The following is a 14,208-nucleotide window of genomic DNA, read 5'->3' as shown; positions in this document are numbered from 1 at the left end:
TTAATTGAAAAGCCTTAATCAATCAAACACTAATTTACAAGCCATAATCAATCAAATCCTGATTCAAAAGCCCTATTACAAAATCCCTAATCAACCAAAGAAACCCAACGGCTTACAATGAGAGAAAGATAAAAGAAGAAAAAAGAAACAGATGAACAAAAGAAAAAGAGAGAGATGATGATGAAGAAGATAAAGAAAAACCAAGAAGGGGAAGATCGGGATGATGAATAAGGGAGAGTCGGAGGTATATATATCCCCATTCCTGACTTTGTTGTTTTTTTTTACTTGGGAATACTAATCCTGTCTCCACAGTTCCCAAGGGGCAAGGGGTGTTATGGTATTTTTTGTGTATCCAGGGATGCGCAGACGTATGCAACACGCGTCCATCCCATCCGTTGTTTGATTGCAGGCACGTCCCACGCGTTCACGTTCATACACGCCCCAAACGTCTAGCAACATGGTTACACTTTTTAACGATATATACACAGAAGAATCTATCCAAACAGTGAAAGCACTGAATTATGCTATCGAGTACTTAGACGATGAGAGTGACCCTTCATGGTTGTGGATATGGTTAGGGGTGGCAATCGGGTCGGGTTGGCCTGTCAGCGTACCTCAACCCGAACCTGACCTGTTTATTAAACGGGTCGGCTGTGGCAAACACGAACCCGACCCGTTTAATAAACGGGTAACCTGACACGACCCGCCGTAAACGGGTTTTCAGGTTGGCGGGTTGACGGATCGGGTTGGCAGGTAGGCAGGTTGGCGGGTTGACGGGTCGGGTTGGCGGGTCAACCCACCCGTCTAACCTGTTTATTAAACGGGTCAAGCGGGTTGGCGGGTTGGCATACCCCTAACACGAACCCGACCCGTTTAATAAACGGGTTAGGCGAGTCGACCCGTTTATTAAACGGATTCATTTTTTCCAAACCCGAACCCGCATAAGAGGCGGGTTGGCCGGTGGGGTTGGCGGGTCGTGTCAGGTTTTGCCACCCCTAGATATGGTGTGAATTAAGGCTATGGTTGAGAGCAGGTGTTGGAGAAGAGACGGGAGGGATGATGGGAGTAGAGAATGAAACGAGTGATAAAAGTGGAGTTTACGACTACATCCTTGTGAGGATGCTTTATCTTCACTTTCATCACCCTTCCCATCTCCCAAAACTTAGCTTCTAGATATCAATGAGGGTAAATGGAGTAGGTAGCATTTATCAATTTCTCATTTTCCCTCCCATCTCCAGCTCCCAAACAGAGTGTTATGCCATCTAAAACAAGATGGCAAAATAAAAGAGAAAAAAGAGAAGGCAAGATTTACTAGGTTCGACACTCAAACCTATGTACATGGGCAGAAAGAAGTGAAAAAAATTTACTATCAAGATGTCTAGAGGCGACTTATAGAGCTAACAAGATCCTAATCCCCAACACCTGAAACTATCATTACAAACTCTCAAAAGTGGCCGCTATATATACGATTAAAGTATAAAACAGTCACAAATATCACTGAATTATTGAATTTCTTGCAATAAATATGCAATTGTCATTAAATGAATTATTAACAATTAAAATGCAATATATTCAATATAACGCTTAGATTAATTATCGCACAAATTTATCGTGATTTAAAAAACAACACGAGAAAACACGCATAAACTGATGGCATGATTCTTCTCGTAACAGCCTTAAGTATCCCTTGCTAGTGTTGATAGACAGCATTTCAATGCTGCTTTGCTAGCTAGCATTGTCAGGCACCCCTTAGGAGAAACCCTGCGACTGAGGGCCCTCCCTCTCTTGCTGCTTTCGATACGGGACTACTAAATAGCTCAACAGAGAAGTGCCAATTTCACAATATTTTCTGTCGCCTACCACACGTTGCATTTCATTGTCCAAACCAACATCTCTCTCTCTCTCAAAATATGTACATATACATATTTATGTTGTTATTTTTCAATTTGTCTTGATTTTGCCATTTTTTTCTTCAAAAAATCCCTTTTTTTTTTTTAAATATCCCAAGGTATTCCTTTGTCAAGAATATTCTAAGAACATGATTTGTGACTATGGTATAAAATCATAGCAAGTACAAAAGAAAAAATTACCAAACTAAACAGGTGCCATCACCACAAACTCCATTGGAAATTCCCATTTTACGGTCACCAAAATATTTTAGTATCAGGTCATAGATTAGAACAGGTTCAGAATTAAAGATACCTACAACACAAAGCCTAAGTCTCATCTTGAAGATTCAACAATTGCCCTAAAAGACTTGTGAAAGGGTATTGAGGATTCTTACCCATTAGAGCCATTCACAAGTGATAGTCGAGGGGGGGCTGGCTAACCAATCACCCTAACTGGTGGAACCAGCCTGAACTGTCTCTGATCAAGTAGCTAAAACAACAATATCTTGGTCCCACATATATATATATATATATACTAAAAATGGGCACGGTTACCAACGAAGCCTCTCCCGCCTGTCTGGTAAGAGCATCTAGTGGACCGTGCAAGTTCAAATCCCAATAGTATCATTGTATAACTGGTAAGGGTCTGCTTAACCCCAGCTTGCATTTCAAAAAAGAAAGAAAGAAAAAAGAACACGGTTACCCATCCTGGAGGGGCGCCTTTTTTATCTATTCACATATAGCCTGTTTAAGTTTAATCGGATGATCGGTAGAAGACAGAATGCAAATAATATATTCCCATGGGCTAATGCTAGCCAAGTAAAGAACTGGTCTGGATCTTGCTCATAAGATCCAAACCGTATCTAACTCACAAGTTCCAACACGTTGGTCTGGATCTTACTCACCACTGTGTGTACATGTTGATGATGTAAAATGGGTCAATTCGAGCCTACTTATACCACTAACAGAAACCCGAAAATTCCAACCAGGAAAGAGGGAGTGGGGCCTGCACATTTTCCCCCAAATAAAGGGGGGTTCACATGAAAGTGGGGCATGAAACAAAGTTAAACTATTCAGGAGTGGGAGTGTAACAAACGCCCTCTTGGAGAATCAAATGGATTTCGAGTCCAATTGGACTAAAATCTCTCCGTGGCTGGAGGATGGCCAAAGGATCCATTGGAAATTCCACTCCTACTTCCAAATACATACCCTTTGTACCACTCTCCCAGTCGCCTAAGAGTATGGGATGGCAGTGGACCGGGGGAAAGCGGGGCCCCGCCCCGCCTCGCCCCGTTTGGACTGGGGATGAAGGGTATGAAACGGGGATGGAGGCGGGGATGGACTTACACTTTCCCCCACCCCGCCTCGCCTCAATCCTGCCCGATCCCCACCCCATCCCGATTAAAAAAATTACTAACTTACTAAGTTACTAACCCTAAATCGTGTGCAGCAGCACTTTCATCTGCCCTCTACCCTTTCTCTCTCTCTCCACCATCGTCGACCATCATTGTCGAAGTCCATCGAGGGACGGGGGAAGCGATGTCGAACGGTAGCAAGAAGGCTTTGCTTTTGAGGATAGAGGCCGATCACGACTGCGAGGAGTTGCCGACTTCCACCCCATCCGTCGACGATGGCAATGGCCACCAATCACCATGTCCTGAAACAGGCACCACCATTCTAGAGACTCGTTCTTGGGCGTTTTGATTGTAGCCCGGTGATGCGAGCTCCAGTGAAAATCATCTTGCCCCGACGACATCTATGATGGCACCTCTTGATAAATCCTACCCACCGGCACCCGGTAAAAGGGAAACTAAAAAAGGGTAATCACTATTTTTCTTTTAATATTAGAAAAAAAAATACAGACGGGACAGGACGGGGACGGGGACAAAGATAATTTGTTTGAGACGGGGGGTGGGGTGGAGGTCCAAAGTCCCCCTCCCTGCCACGGGGATGGACCGGGGATGGAGGTTAGCTTTTTGAGACGGGGCGGGGGTGGAGACCTTGTCCTCCGCCCCTGCCCCGGTCCACGACCATCCCTACCCAAGAGTTTTTTTTTTTATATAAATTTAAATCATGCAAGTGGCACTGTGTTGGCATGTAGGCTTATCCTTTGAAGTCACCTCATGTGTCAAGAAATCATTTTCCATGGGTAAATGGTGGGTGGGTAAGTCTGAAAACGAGGCAAGTTGAAGCCGGAAAAGACTACTAACTTTTGACGTTCTAGCGGAGTAGGGTTGGTGTTGGTGGTGTGGCACTCCCACCACCATCTCTATATAAGTTGCACCAATACTTATACCAGAGAGACGGAGCCCTCTCTCCAGGTAGCGCCAAGGGAACTATCTCGCCCGTCCTTCCGCCGAGCACCTCCTTCGTCCCTAAGAAGAAGAGAGAAGAAATGGCGTACGATGGCGTCCTCTTGGGAATGGGCAATCCCCTCCTCGACATATCTGCCGTTGTCGACGAGGATTTCCTCCAAAAGTAGGAGCAAAAACACCTCTTATTTGCTTCATCTTTTGTGCTCGTTTTGATAGTTAACATCTGATGGTTCTCTTTCTTTTTCTCTTAAAGTGGCTACGAAGTGAATATTCTGATGCTTTTTGTTTCAACTTTCAGGTATGATATAAAGCTGAACAATGCCATTCTTGCCGAGGAAAAGCACCGCCCCATGTAAGTAAATTGCTTAAACACGCGAGATCTGGCGTTTTATGCATGCGATTCGATAGATCTGTGGTACGAAATGTGTTATGTGAACGTTTAGCTACATGGGTCATTGAAAGTATTGGTTTTGTTGGAGATCAAGTTTCGGAAACGTGTTATGGTGGAGACCAGAGAGAAATTCGAGATTTGGTGGTCTATCTTTTGGATGTGCTAGTGCTGCGGATGTAGTTGGATAGTATGAGCTTTTAGCACTTTAGCTGTTTGGATCATTAAGTATTTCAATGGTGAACAGCTCATTGGCTGTGTGTTTGTTGGTTTTATCGCTTAAGTGCGTTAGATCTGTACTTAATTGTTGCTTAAATGTGTTAGATCTGTGCTTAGTCTGTTTGTCATGGTGTTCTTTAAGCGTAGATCTACGGTACAGTTGCTCGAGTTGGTTGATATTTGATGGATTCAGTTGGAAATATGACTGTCTTGATGGCTTTATAGGTACGAAGAGCTGGCTTCAAAGGGCAATGTTGAGTACATCGCTGGAGGTAGTGATCTGTATTTATTATTGTTCTGATGTTGATATGAAAACGTTATATGTAGCCTAGATCTTATGGCCAAATGCTTGACGTCATGTTGTTTTGCTATTTTAGGTGCGACCCAGAATACGATCAGGGTTGCTCAGGTACAATGATGGTTCTTGATTGCCTTTTCTGTCAGCGATTTTTTTTTGTAGCGTTTTCTTCTTTTACATTTTTATGATGCAAATTGAGTGCTGTATGTATTCCATGCTTATACTGGTTTTGGTTGTGCTGGCAACTGTGTGCAGTGGATGCTCCAAATTCCTGGTGCAACCAGTTACATGGGTTGCATTGGCAAAGATAATTTTGGGGAGGAGATGAAGAAGAACTCAAAGCTTGCAGGGGTCAATGTATGAGCTACTCTAATCACTCATTATGTCAGTCTAACATGAGAAACTAGAGCAAATATTTCATGGATGTTCTTTAGCAGGTTCACTATTATGAAGATGAGGTAGCTCCAACTGGTACTTGTGCCGTCTGTGTTGTGGGCGGTGAAAGGTCTGTTCATTCTTTCTCTAAAATCTGCTTAAATTCCACCTCTATCTGTTTATCTCTTCATGGTTTTCTGATAAATCATGTTCTTTATTTGTTTTCCATTTGTCTTTCCATGCCTGCCTCCTCGTATACTAATCTTCTTGGAGATTTCTGCAAAGCTAGTTATATCCTGTATCCTATAGCTGCATCTTTTCGACATAAGAACCTTCTTATTCAAAAATTCACATTATTGATGGGCATTTATTGGACTGCTTATCAAGATGTAAATTGATATAGCATGTCTGCTTTATTTTTCCTAAGATCTTGAGCTCTTGAAAATTGAAATAGCCTATATGTGTGAATTTTCTTTTGAACATTTCACATTGTGGAAACACTTAAATCTTAAATTCTCTTTTGGGGCTAAGTTGGCTTCTTCAGTGTTTGTGGATTCTTTATGAACTTTAACCATGATGTGTACATTTTGTGTTTGCTCAACTATAATGAAGAGGCAGGACCTGATCATGGGTTGATTATGATGGTTGCAGTTCTTTTATCATGGTTTGAATAATATGATGCTTAAATGGATAACCTTCAGTATTAGATGCCCAAGTGCTTGTTAAACACAGATTTATTGCACTTATGATCAATAATCTGCTTGATAGATAACCTTTTCTTTTCACCTTCACCAGGGTTATGGGGAAATTATTTAGTCAGGAACATTCATAAGTGAATGTCATAGTTATTAGTTTATTTATTTATATAAAAGAAGATGGATTTTCATGCAGCATATGAACAATTCAAGGCTTCAAGTGCTGGAACTCAAACATTGGAAGGTAACAAAGTGTCTGTACTCTTAGGCATTCATTGTGAGTGTATGTCCTTTTATCAAAAGAACTTGAATAAAAATCATGGTAAAATCAAAATGTGTCATCAGCTCCATGTGGACATACTGAAAAAAATGAAAAAGTATTTAATCTTGTTGCACATTCTTTTTTTTTTTTGGTTAAAGTAAATTGCATAAAATCATCATTGCAATTAAAACGAGTTACAAGCTCTATATGTGCATTAATATGAGTGAGAGTATTGCATCTTGATCAAGCTTTTTCCGTTTGAATTGTTGACTAGACTTGTTAAATAGTTAATCCTCTGTGGTATTTGAGCTGGATGCCTGTTGGCCAAGATAGACTGACTTACCATTCAGCCATCATATCTGATGTCAACCATTTTCTTCCATATTTTTATGAGTCCAAGCTGTCTCGTTTTAGTTAAAAGTTTAGTATTTCTTATTATCTTTAATATCTATAATATTTTAAGGTTGAGGGTAAAGTAGGAAAACATAAGGACTCAAACACTCAATCTTGTTCATTAAAGGCACAACCACACAAATTGTTGTTCAGGAACTATATAATTGGACCCAAACTCAAATCCAATTCACATCCATTTGTGTTCAGGTCAATTTTCAGATCTGATTCAAAGTTGGTTATTATGAACCCCAGCCCAAACTCAACGCGACCTGATCTATGGATAGATGTGGTTATAGTTTGTTTTATCATGGAAATCCTAAAATGATATTTGGATGCGAGCAGCTTTGTGTTAATGGATCTGACCGCACAAGGCACTAATGCAGACGTCTAAGTGTTGGACACAATTTTGTTGCAGCGACAAATAATTACCTGAATGATGGATGTTATCCTGTTGTTTTCCTTTCTGTTCCCCTGGACTTTACTGAATCTTGTAACTTTCTTTCAAGGTATGTTGATCTACATGGAAGCGTGTAGATTTTCAAGCAGTAGCTGAACAATTCATGGTTCTGGGTTGTAGGAATTCATATGTTATAGTCAGATTGAATGGTATCAATGTGTTTGGTGAAGATGTACTCTATGCGTATGGTTTTCTTTCATTAAAACAATTGGATAGGTCATGAAAATTGAAATTCACTATCAACTCAGCATGTGCATATGGTAAATGAAAAATACAAATTCGCTATCAACTCTACATTGCATATGGTAAATGAAAAATATACTCTTTTTGAACTTTTCTTTATTTGTCAGAATTAGGGGTGGCAATCGTGTCGGGTTGGCGGGTCAGCAAACCTCAACCCGAACCCGACCTGTTTATTAAACGGGTCGGCTGTGGCAAACACGAACCCGGCCCGTTTAATAAACGGGTAACCCGACACGACCCGCCAGCCCATTTAATAAATGGGTTGGGTCGGGTAAACGGGTTCTCAGGTTTGCGGGTCAGGTTGGCGGGTTGGCAGACGGTTTGGCGGGTTGACCCGCCCGCCTAACCCGTTTATTAAACGGGTCAGCCGGGTTGGCATACCCCCAACCCGAACCCGACCTGTTTAATAAACGGGTTAGGCGGGTCGACCCATTTATTAAACGGGTTGACTTAAGCCCAACCCAAACCCGCCTAAGAGGCGGGTTGGCAGGTCGTGTCAGGTTTTGCCACCCCTAGTCAGAATGAGTTGCATAAGTTACAAGCTTTATATATGTTTATTCGTAAGTGAAAATATAACATCTTGTTCTTCAACCCTGTTGCTTGTGGATCATCAAGCAGATGGTCCTCTGTAGTATTTGAACTGGGATGCTCCTTGGCTAAGATGGGCCAACTTTGCCGTCCAACCTTCACTTCTGCTCCTACCCTTTCTCTTTTGTCTTTTAGGGCACGTTTGCAATCCCTTGTGATTCTTAGGTTTTCTTAGCTTCTTGTGATTGCAAATCACAGTCACAACACTTTCTTAGTTTAGTGAAACATGAGAAAGTGCTAGTTGTGATTGTGATTCTCACTTGAGAATGCTTCTCCCTTGAATCCTGTGGGAGATGGTCACAAGACTAACCTTGCGACCAACAATCACAACTTTTGGATTCATAGTTGTAATTGCTCATTCTACCTGTGACTAGGGGTGGCAATCGGGTCGGGTTGGCGGGTCGACCCGGCGGGTTGGCGGGTCAGCATACCTCAACCCGACCCGTTTATTAAACGGGTCGGCTGTGGCAAACATGAACCCGACCCGTTTATTAAACGGGTAACCCGACACGACCCACCAACCCGTTTAATAAACGGGTTGGGTCGGGTAAACGGGTTGACGGGTCGACCCACCCGCCTAACCCGTTTATTAAACGGGTCAGCCGGGTTGGCATACCCCTAACACGAACCCGACCCGTTTATTAAACGGGTTAGTTTAAGCCCAACCCGAACCCACCTAAGAGGCGGGTTGGCGGGTCGTGTCAGGTTTTGCCACCCCTACCTGTGACCTATGTAACACAGACTCTTCTAACAGGGCACCGCACCCACGTCGCACCCGCACCCAGTCGGGTGCGACACTTGGACACAATCTCCTTTGTGTTAGGTGAAGTCAACCACATTGAGGTCCATTTCTATCCAAAAGTAGATTCAGTTAACCCCAATGAAGTCCGTTTTTATCTATATTATATATATATATATATATATATATATATATATAAATGCACACATACACAAAGTGTTAACTTAAAACTGTTAAAAATTATATATTATACCCTCCCCGCACCCCCGCAACCAAGTTCATCTGCATCCGCACCCGCACCTATGTGACATAACCTGTGACCAAAGCAAATATGCACTTAGTCTCATCAATATTTAGAGGGCATCTGATTTTAATGAAAAATGGGACAGTTCATTGGGAAAGAATGGGTCCATGCTTCTCCCTTATAGAGGAGAATCGTACGATGTGTGTGTGTATCTGTGTTTGGAATCTCACCTATTCAAACATTGTCAAGTAGTTCTGGGTTGATGCCTTCAGAACAACAATACACCTCATAAGCCAGTTACCTAAGGGTGTTTTTGACTGCTTGTCCAAGCATGGACAGAACACATATCCTGTCCAGAACAGAACAAACTGTCCTTGTCCAGCCTTTGCTTCGACTGGACAAGGACAGTGTGTCCCTTCACAGAGCAGACAGCTTGGACACATATAAAATGGGTCGAATAGCTTCGTTTCGGATTGTATGTGATCCGCCCCACCAAATCAGTGTTTGAAAAAGTATGGATTGGATTTTAAACCTGTATATGGATCTCGGATTGAATCCAAATACTAAAAAATGTTTAAAATTTGGGTAATTATGAAAGAATGTCAAAAAGTTATGGATTTAGTATCCAAATACCAAACAATGTTTACAATTTGTGTATTTTGGCTAAAAAATAATAAATTCATGTTTGAATCATGAAAAACATAAAAATAGAAAATAAGCAGTGTGAATGGATAGGACTGTAGGTGATGGAATTCAGAGCAAATTTTGAAAGGAATCTACGGTTTCCTTTGTAAAAGCATAAGGACATATAAGGGAAGAAGTAGAAGCAAATTGATTTCAACTTAGTTTTATTATTTGATGTTTTAATTATAGTGAGTTAAAATCCTATTTGAGATTATATTCATGTTTTATTGCTTTAGCTTAAGAATTTTATACACACATCTGTGTGTATGGCCGTGTCCCCATGTCCTAATTTTTGATAGTTATCGTGCATACCAAGCATATCTCCATTGTGTTCCATTCTTGCATTTGTGGGTAGGATGACACACAGTTACACAAGTGAATGCGGAATGTCAGCTTATGTACCAACCAGTGCAGGAACATTGGGGCACACATCAAACGGATCTTTCAATATCTCAAAACATGCCATTACTTTTGGTTTTTGCATATGTTAATCCAGATTAGATGCTTTTGGGGCTGAGTACCAGATGATCAAAAGTCCACCCATGGTTATCTCACATACTTGTGACCTAATTTACTTTTCTGGACCTCCGTCAAGCAATACACTGGCTTGGTCTAGCACCAAGGCTGGATACAGGGCTCTTGCTTGTGCGGTATCTTAAGCCTGAACTCGTGAGGCTTATTTATTTGTTAAAAAGCCTTGGTATTTCTCACAATCGTCCACCTATTTTGTGGTGTGATGATATCAGAACCACCTACCTTGTTGCAAATCTGTTTTTTCATGCTTCAACCAAACATATTAAAGATTAATTTCCACTTTGTTCAGGACAAAGTTGGCCATCTGGAAATTCATGTTTACTTTATTTCAAGGATTAATTAGCTGATATTCTTACAAAATCTTTGCTTGCACCACACTTTTGTTTCCTTTTGTTCCAAGCTCAATCTTGTTGATATCAAGATTAGCTTATGGGGTGTGTTAAAGTTGACCATAATGATCCAAATCATGATCCTATTGATCTAGGAGCTGATGAACATGAAGACTCTAAAAGGGCTGTTGGTGTGAATATAAGATGAAAGATTATTATCATGATCCTTATCTAGGATGGTCATCCCAACCTTACTCCTTACCTTGCAAGATTTGGATTTCTAACTAGTTATCTAATGTTGTGATATGTATCTCTAAGGAAACTTGTAATTCTACTGAATAGGTGACTAGGTATCTTACCAAATGTAAAATTTGTTACCTTATGAATGTCTCAAGCTTTCATGGTGGATAAGTGAGGAGCTCAATGCCCATCTCTACAACCACGTCCTCTTTCAGCCTTAGCAGGATTTTGTCAATGAGTGAAAATTTTGTGATGAATTGAAAATTGCCTTTAAGAAAATTTCAAGAAAATATCAACATATCTAAAATCTAAAATGGATGTAAAATATATAAAAAATAGAAAAGGTACAAAATTCAAAATAGATCACTTTGTGTCATTGATAAAATTTTGATATTTTCTGAAGGGAGGTTATATTTTGCAAATATTGCAGAATTTTCAAAATTTTATCAGTTTTGTTCACGATATTTTCAAAATATCACTGATATTTGTGACTATTAAGTGAATCATGATAAATACATTTGTGCAGTCAGATTTACTCAAAAGTATGTGAGTAGTTAGATTTTACTCCTTGATACCAAATTTCTGGTGCACACATCCACACCAAAGACTTTTTTCTACACATGCATCATGTACAATCAGCAATGAAGAGGATGAAAGCATGGAACATCAGTACATAATTTGTCATCGTGGCTTGCAATGATAGCATTTCTTTTGTGCGATTCAGAAACAGCTTTTTCCTCTTATGTGCTTTTCTACACATGCATCATGTACAATCAGCAATGAAGTAGCTAGAGCTATACATGCTAATTACTAAAATCTAATGTCTTTCTTTTTCCAATACACAGGTCACTGGTTGCCAACTTGTCTGCAGCAAATTGCTACAAGTCCCAGCATCTAAAGAGGGCAGAAAATTGGGCGCTAGGTGAACTACTCACTGTGTTTCTTTTTTTGGTTTATTCTGAAAAACTTTGGTAAAAATTTGGTACTTACATGTGCATATGGTACATTGGACAGTTGAGAAGGCGAAGTACATCTATATTGCTGGTTTCTTTCTAACTGTATCACCAGAGTCTATTCAGCTTGTAACCGAACATGCAGCTGCTAACAGAAAGGCATCTCTTTGTAGCCTTTTTTATTCATGTGTTCTGTATTTCTGTTACCTCTTAAGTAATGGATCTTGATATGTATCATTTGCAGACATTCATGATGAACCTCTCTGCTCCTTTTATTTGTGAGTTTTTCAAGGATGTCCAGGATAAATTTCTTCCGTGAGTATCTCTTTCTCTGTGTGTGTGTGTGTGTGTGTGTGTGTGTGTGTGTGTGTGTGTGTGTGTGTTGCAGATAATGCAATATGACTATTGAATGTTTAATGCAATTTTTAGGTACATGGATTATGTATTTGGCAATGAGACAGAATCAAGAACCTTTTCTCGTGTCCATGGTTGGGAGGTATGACATTTTGATGTTTAGATTATTTTTCATGTAAAATTCTGATGTTCTTTCCTTTTTGTTTCGTGGTATAGACTGACAATGTTGAAGAGATAGCTCTGAAGATTGCAGCCTTGCCCAAGGCATCAGGAACCCACAAAAGGGTGGTGGTTATCACTCAAGGTGCTGATCCAGTGGTTGTCGCTGAAGATGGAAAGGTAAATGCTAGCCCTTGCATGGAATAATTTTTTGAGGGATCAATTGGCCGCAATAAGACTCAGTGATGGCTGTGGGGTAAGCTAAATACATAGGCAATCCCGTTTACAGGTTCATTTCATCTAAACATTTTTTTTTACCCAATTAAAGATTAGATTGGGAATTTGGGTGGACCTAGATTTATGATTGGTTTTGCCTCCTAATTTACTGAGAATGATTCCAGAATCAGTTTCTCTCTCTACCCAAGCCTTGAATGAGTTCATTTCATGCTTGGCCTTTGAAAGTTGTCTTAAAAGATGGATAAGTGGTTTTTTGGTGATATTGTAACAGGTAAAATTGTTTCCTGTGATACTGTTACCCAAGGAGAAGCTGGTTGACACCAATGGAGCAGGTAAAGTGACGTGCCATGCAGGTGATGATAAAGATTTTATATACATTTTTCTTTTCTTATGTACATAGCACTATTTTGCAGGAGATGCATTTGTTGGAGGATTTTTATCTCAGTTAGTTCAAGAGAAGCCAATTGTGGACTGCGTAAGGGCGGCATGCTATACCGCCAATGTTATCATTCAAAGGTCTGGCTGCACCTTCCCCCCAAAGCCTGACTTTAAATAGTTTACTTGCCGAAGCCTGATTTTTAGTTAAGAGCCCTTCCCCCTCCCCTCTCTCTCTCTCATTTTGCAGTTTGCGCTCATAAGAGCTGCTCTATTTTTGTGTTATTATCAATCACTACCCACCAGACTCATGGTGCTGGCCTTTATTGCTTTACACACTATTTGGGATGTATACTGATTAATACATCATTTTTGTTGTTTTTAATAAGTCTCAGCATTATCATACCTGAGATGCATACAAAATGGTATTCATAAACATGCATGTGTTATACATGATTCCTGATTGATGGTTCACAACCCAATGGATCTGCACCTCATTGTTAGAATCTGATTGATGGTTTCCATGTAGTTTGTTACATGAAATCAACCTGGTCATGAATTGTGACTGATGCTCGTTATTGTGCTAGTGCTGGGATGCTTGGCAATTGGTGCAATTGCAGTGTCTTCTCTCTCATTATAGGGAATGGATTATCACCATTAGCCTCATTAAGAACATGAGGAAGGAACACTGGGAATTGAGCAGATCATCAGAGAGGGACTCTGTTTTACGGTTAAACAGGAAGCACAGATCCTGAAATTAATGCAGTGAATTTGATTTTTGTATGCATATTGCTCCATCCATTTAACACTGATGACATAACCTGAAGACATCATCCCAGAGAAAGCAGATCATTGCTTGGCACCAGGAAAGACTATATAACTAACAATAGAAGGAATGAAGATGATTAGTAAATTCAAGAAACTTCTTTATATAAAAAAACAACAGAATTTAATGAGAAGAAGAATACTATTACGTGTAAGAGAATACCTGTCTAGGACTTCTTAGTTATAATCAAAGTGATTGGTGTTTCATCCTGGAACACGTTTCATAATCCTCTCAGTTTCTCTGGATTGCCTGATCCTGAGCCATTCGTGATGCAGGATATATGCTCATGAGGCCTCGAACCAGTTCGGTGGTTCCTATGGCACGCTACGTTGTTGATTCATACATGTCTTGGTCTAGTAAGGTGCTTTGATAACTATTTCACTAAAAACAGGTCCAAATCATTATTAAAAAG

The 14,208-nt window shown here is 40.3% G+C and overlaps 1 protein-coding gene across 1 annotated transcript; it reads left to right on the top strand.

Annotated features, from left to right (window-relative positions):
• The first annotated feature begins 4,083 nt into the window (after positions 1-4,083).
• LOC149813985 (adenosine kinase 2-like) lies at positions 4,084-13,393 on the top strand. Its single transcript, XM_089990869.1, has 13 exons — positions 4,084-4,367; positions 4,503-4,556; positions 5,037-5,083; positions 5,189-5,220; positions 5,365-5,466; positions 5,547-5,614; positions 11,738-11,814; positions 11,907-12,004; positions 12,090-12,160; positions 12,275-12,341; positions 12,416-12,538; positions 12,867-12,927; positions 13,009-13,393. The coding sequence occupies exons 1-13, from the start codon at positions 4,285-4,287 to the stop codon at positions 13,149-13,151; spliced, it is 1,026 nt and encodes a 341-aa protein (XP_089846995.1). The 5' UTR covers positions 4,084-4,284; the 3' UTR covers positions 13,152-13,393.
• Positions 13,394-14,208: the final 815 nt, after the last annotated feature.

Source organism: Nuphar pumila, chromosome 16 (assembly GCF_984573655.1).
Source record: "Nuphar pumila chromosome 16, dmNupPumi1.hap1.1, whole genome shotgun sequence".
NCBI classification, from domain to species: Eukaryota; Viridiplantae; Streptophyta; class Magnoliopsida; order Nymphaeales; family Nymphaeaceae; genus Nuphar; species Nuphar pumila.
This window is presented reverse-complemented; position numbering and strand designations above follow the sequence as displayed.

Excerpts from the sequence above, each read along its gene's own strand:
- LOC149813985 (XM_089990869.1), top strand. The coding sequence starts at position 4,285 with ATGGCGTACGATGGCGTCCTCTTGGGAATGGGCAATCCCCTCCTCGAC. Across the intron at positions 12,005-12,089 it reads ATGCAGCTGCTAACAGAAAG|ACATTCATGATGAACCTCTC; the intron begins GCATCTCTTTGT and ends TATCATTTGCAG. Across the intron at positions 12,928-13,008 it reads GGTTGACACCAATGGAGCAG|GAGATGCATTTGTTGGAGGA; the intron begins GTAAAGTGACGT and ends ACTATTTTGCAG.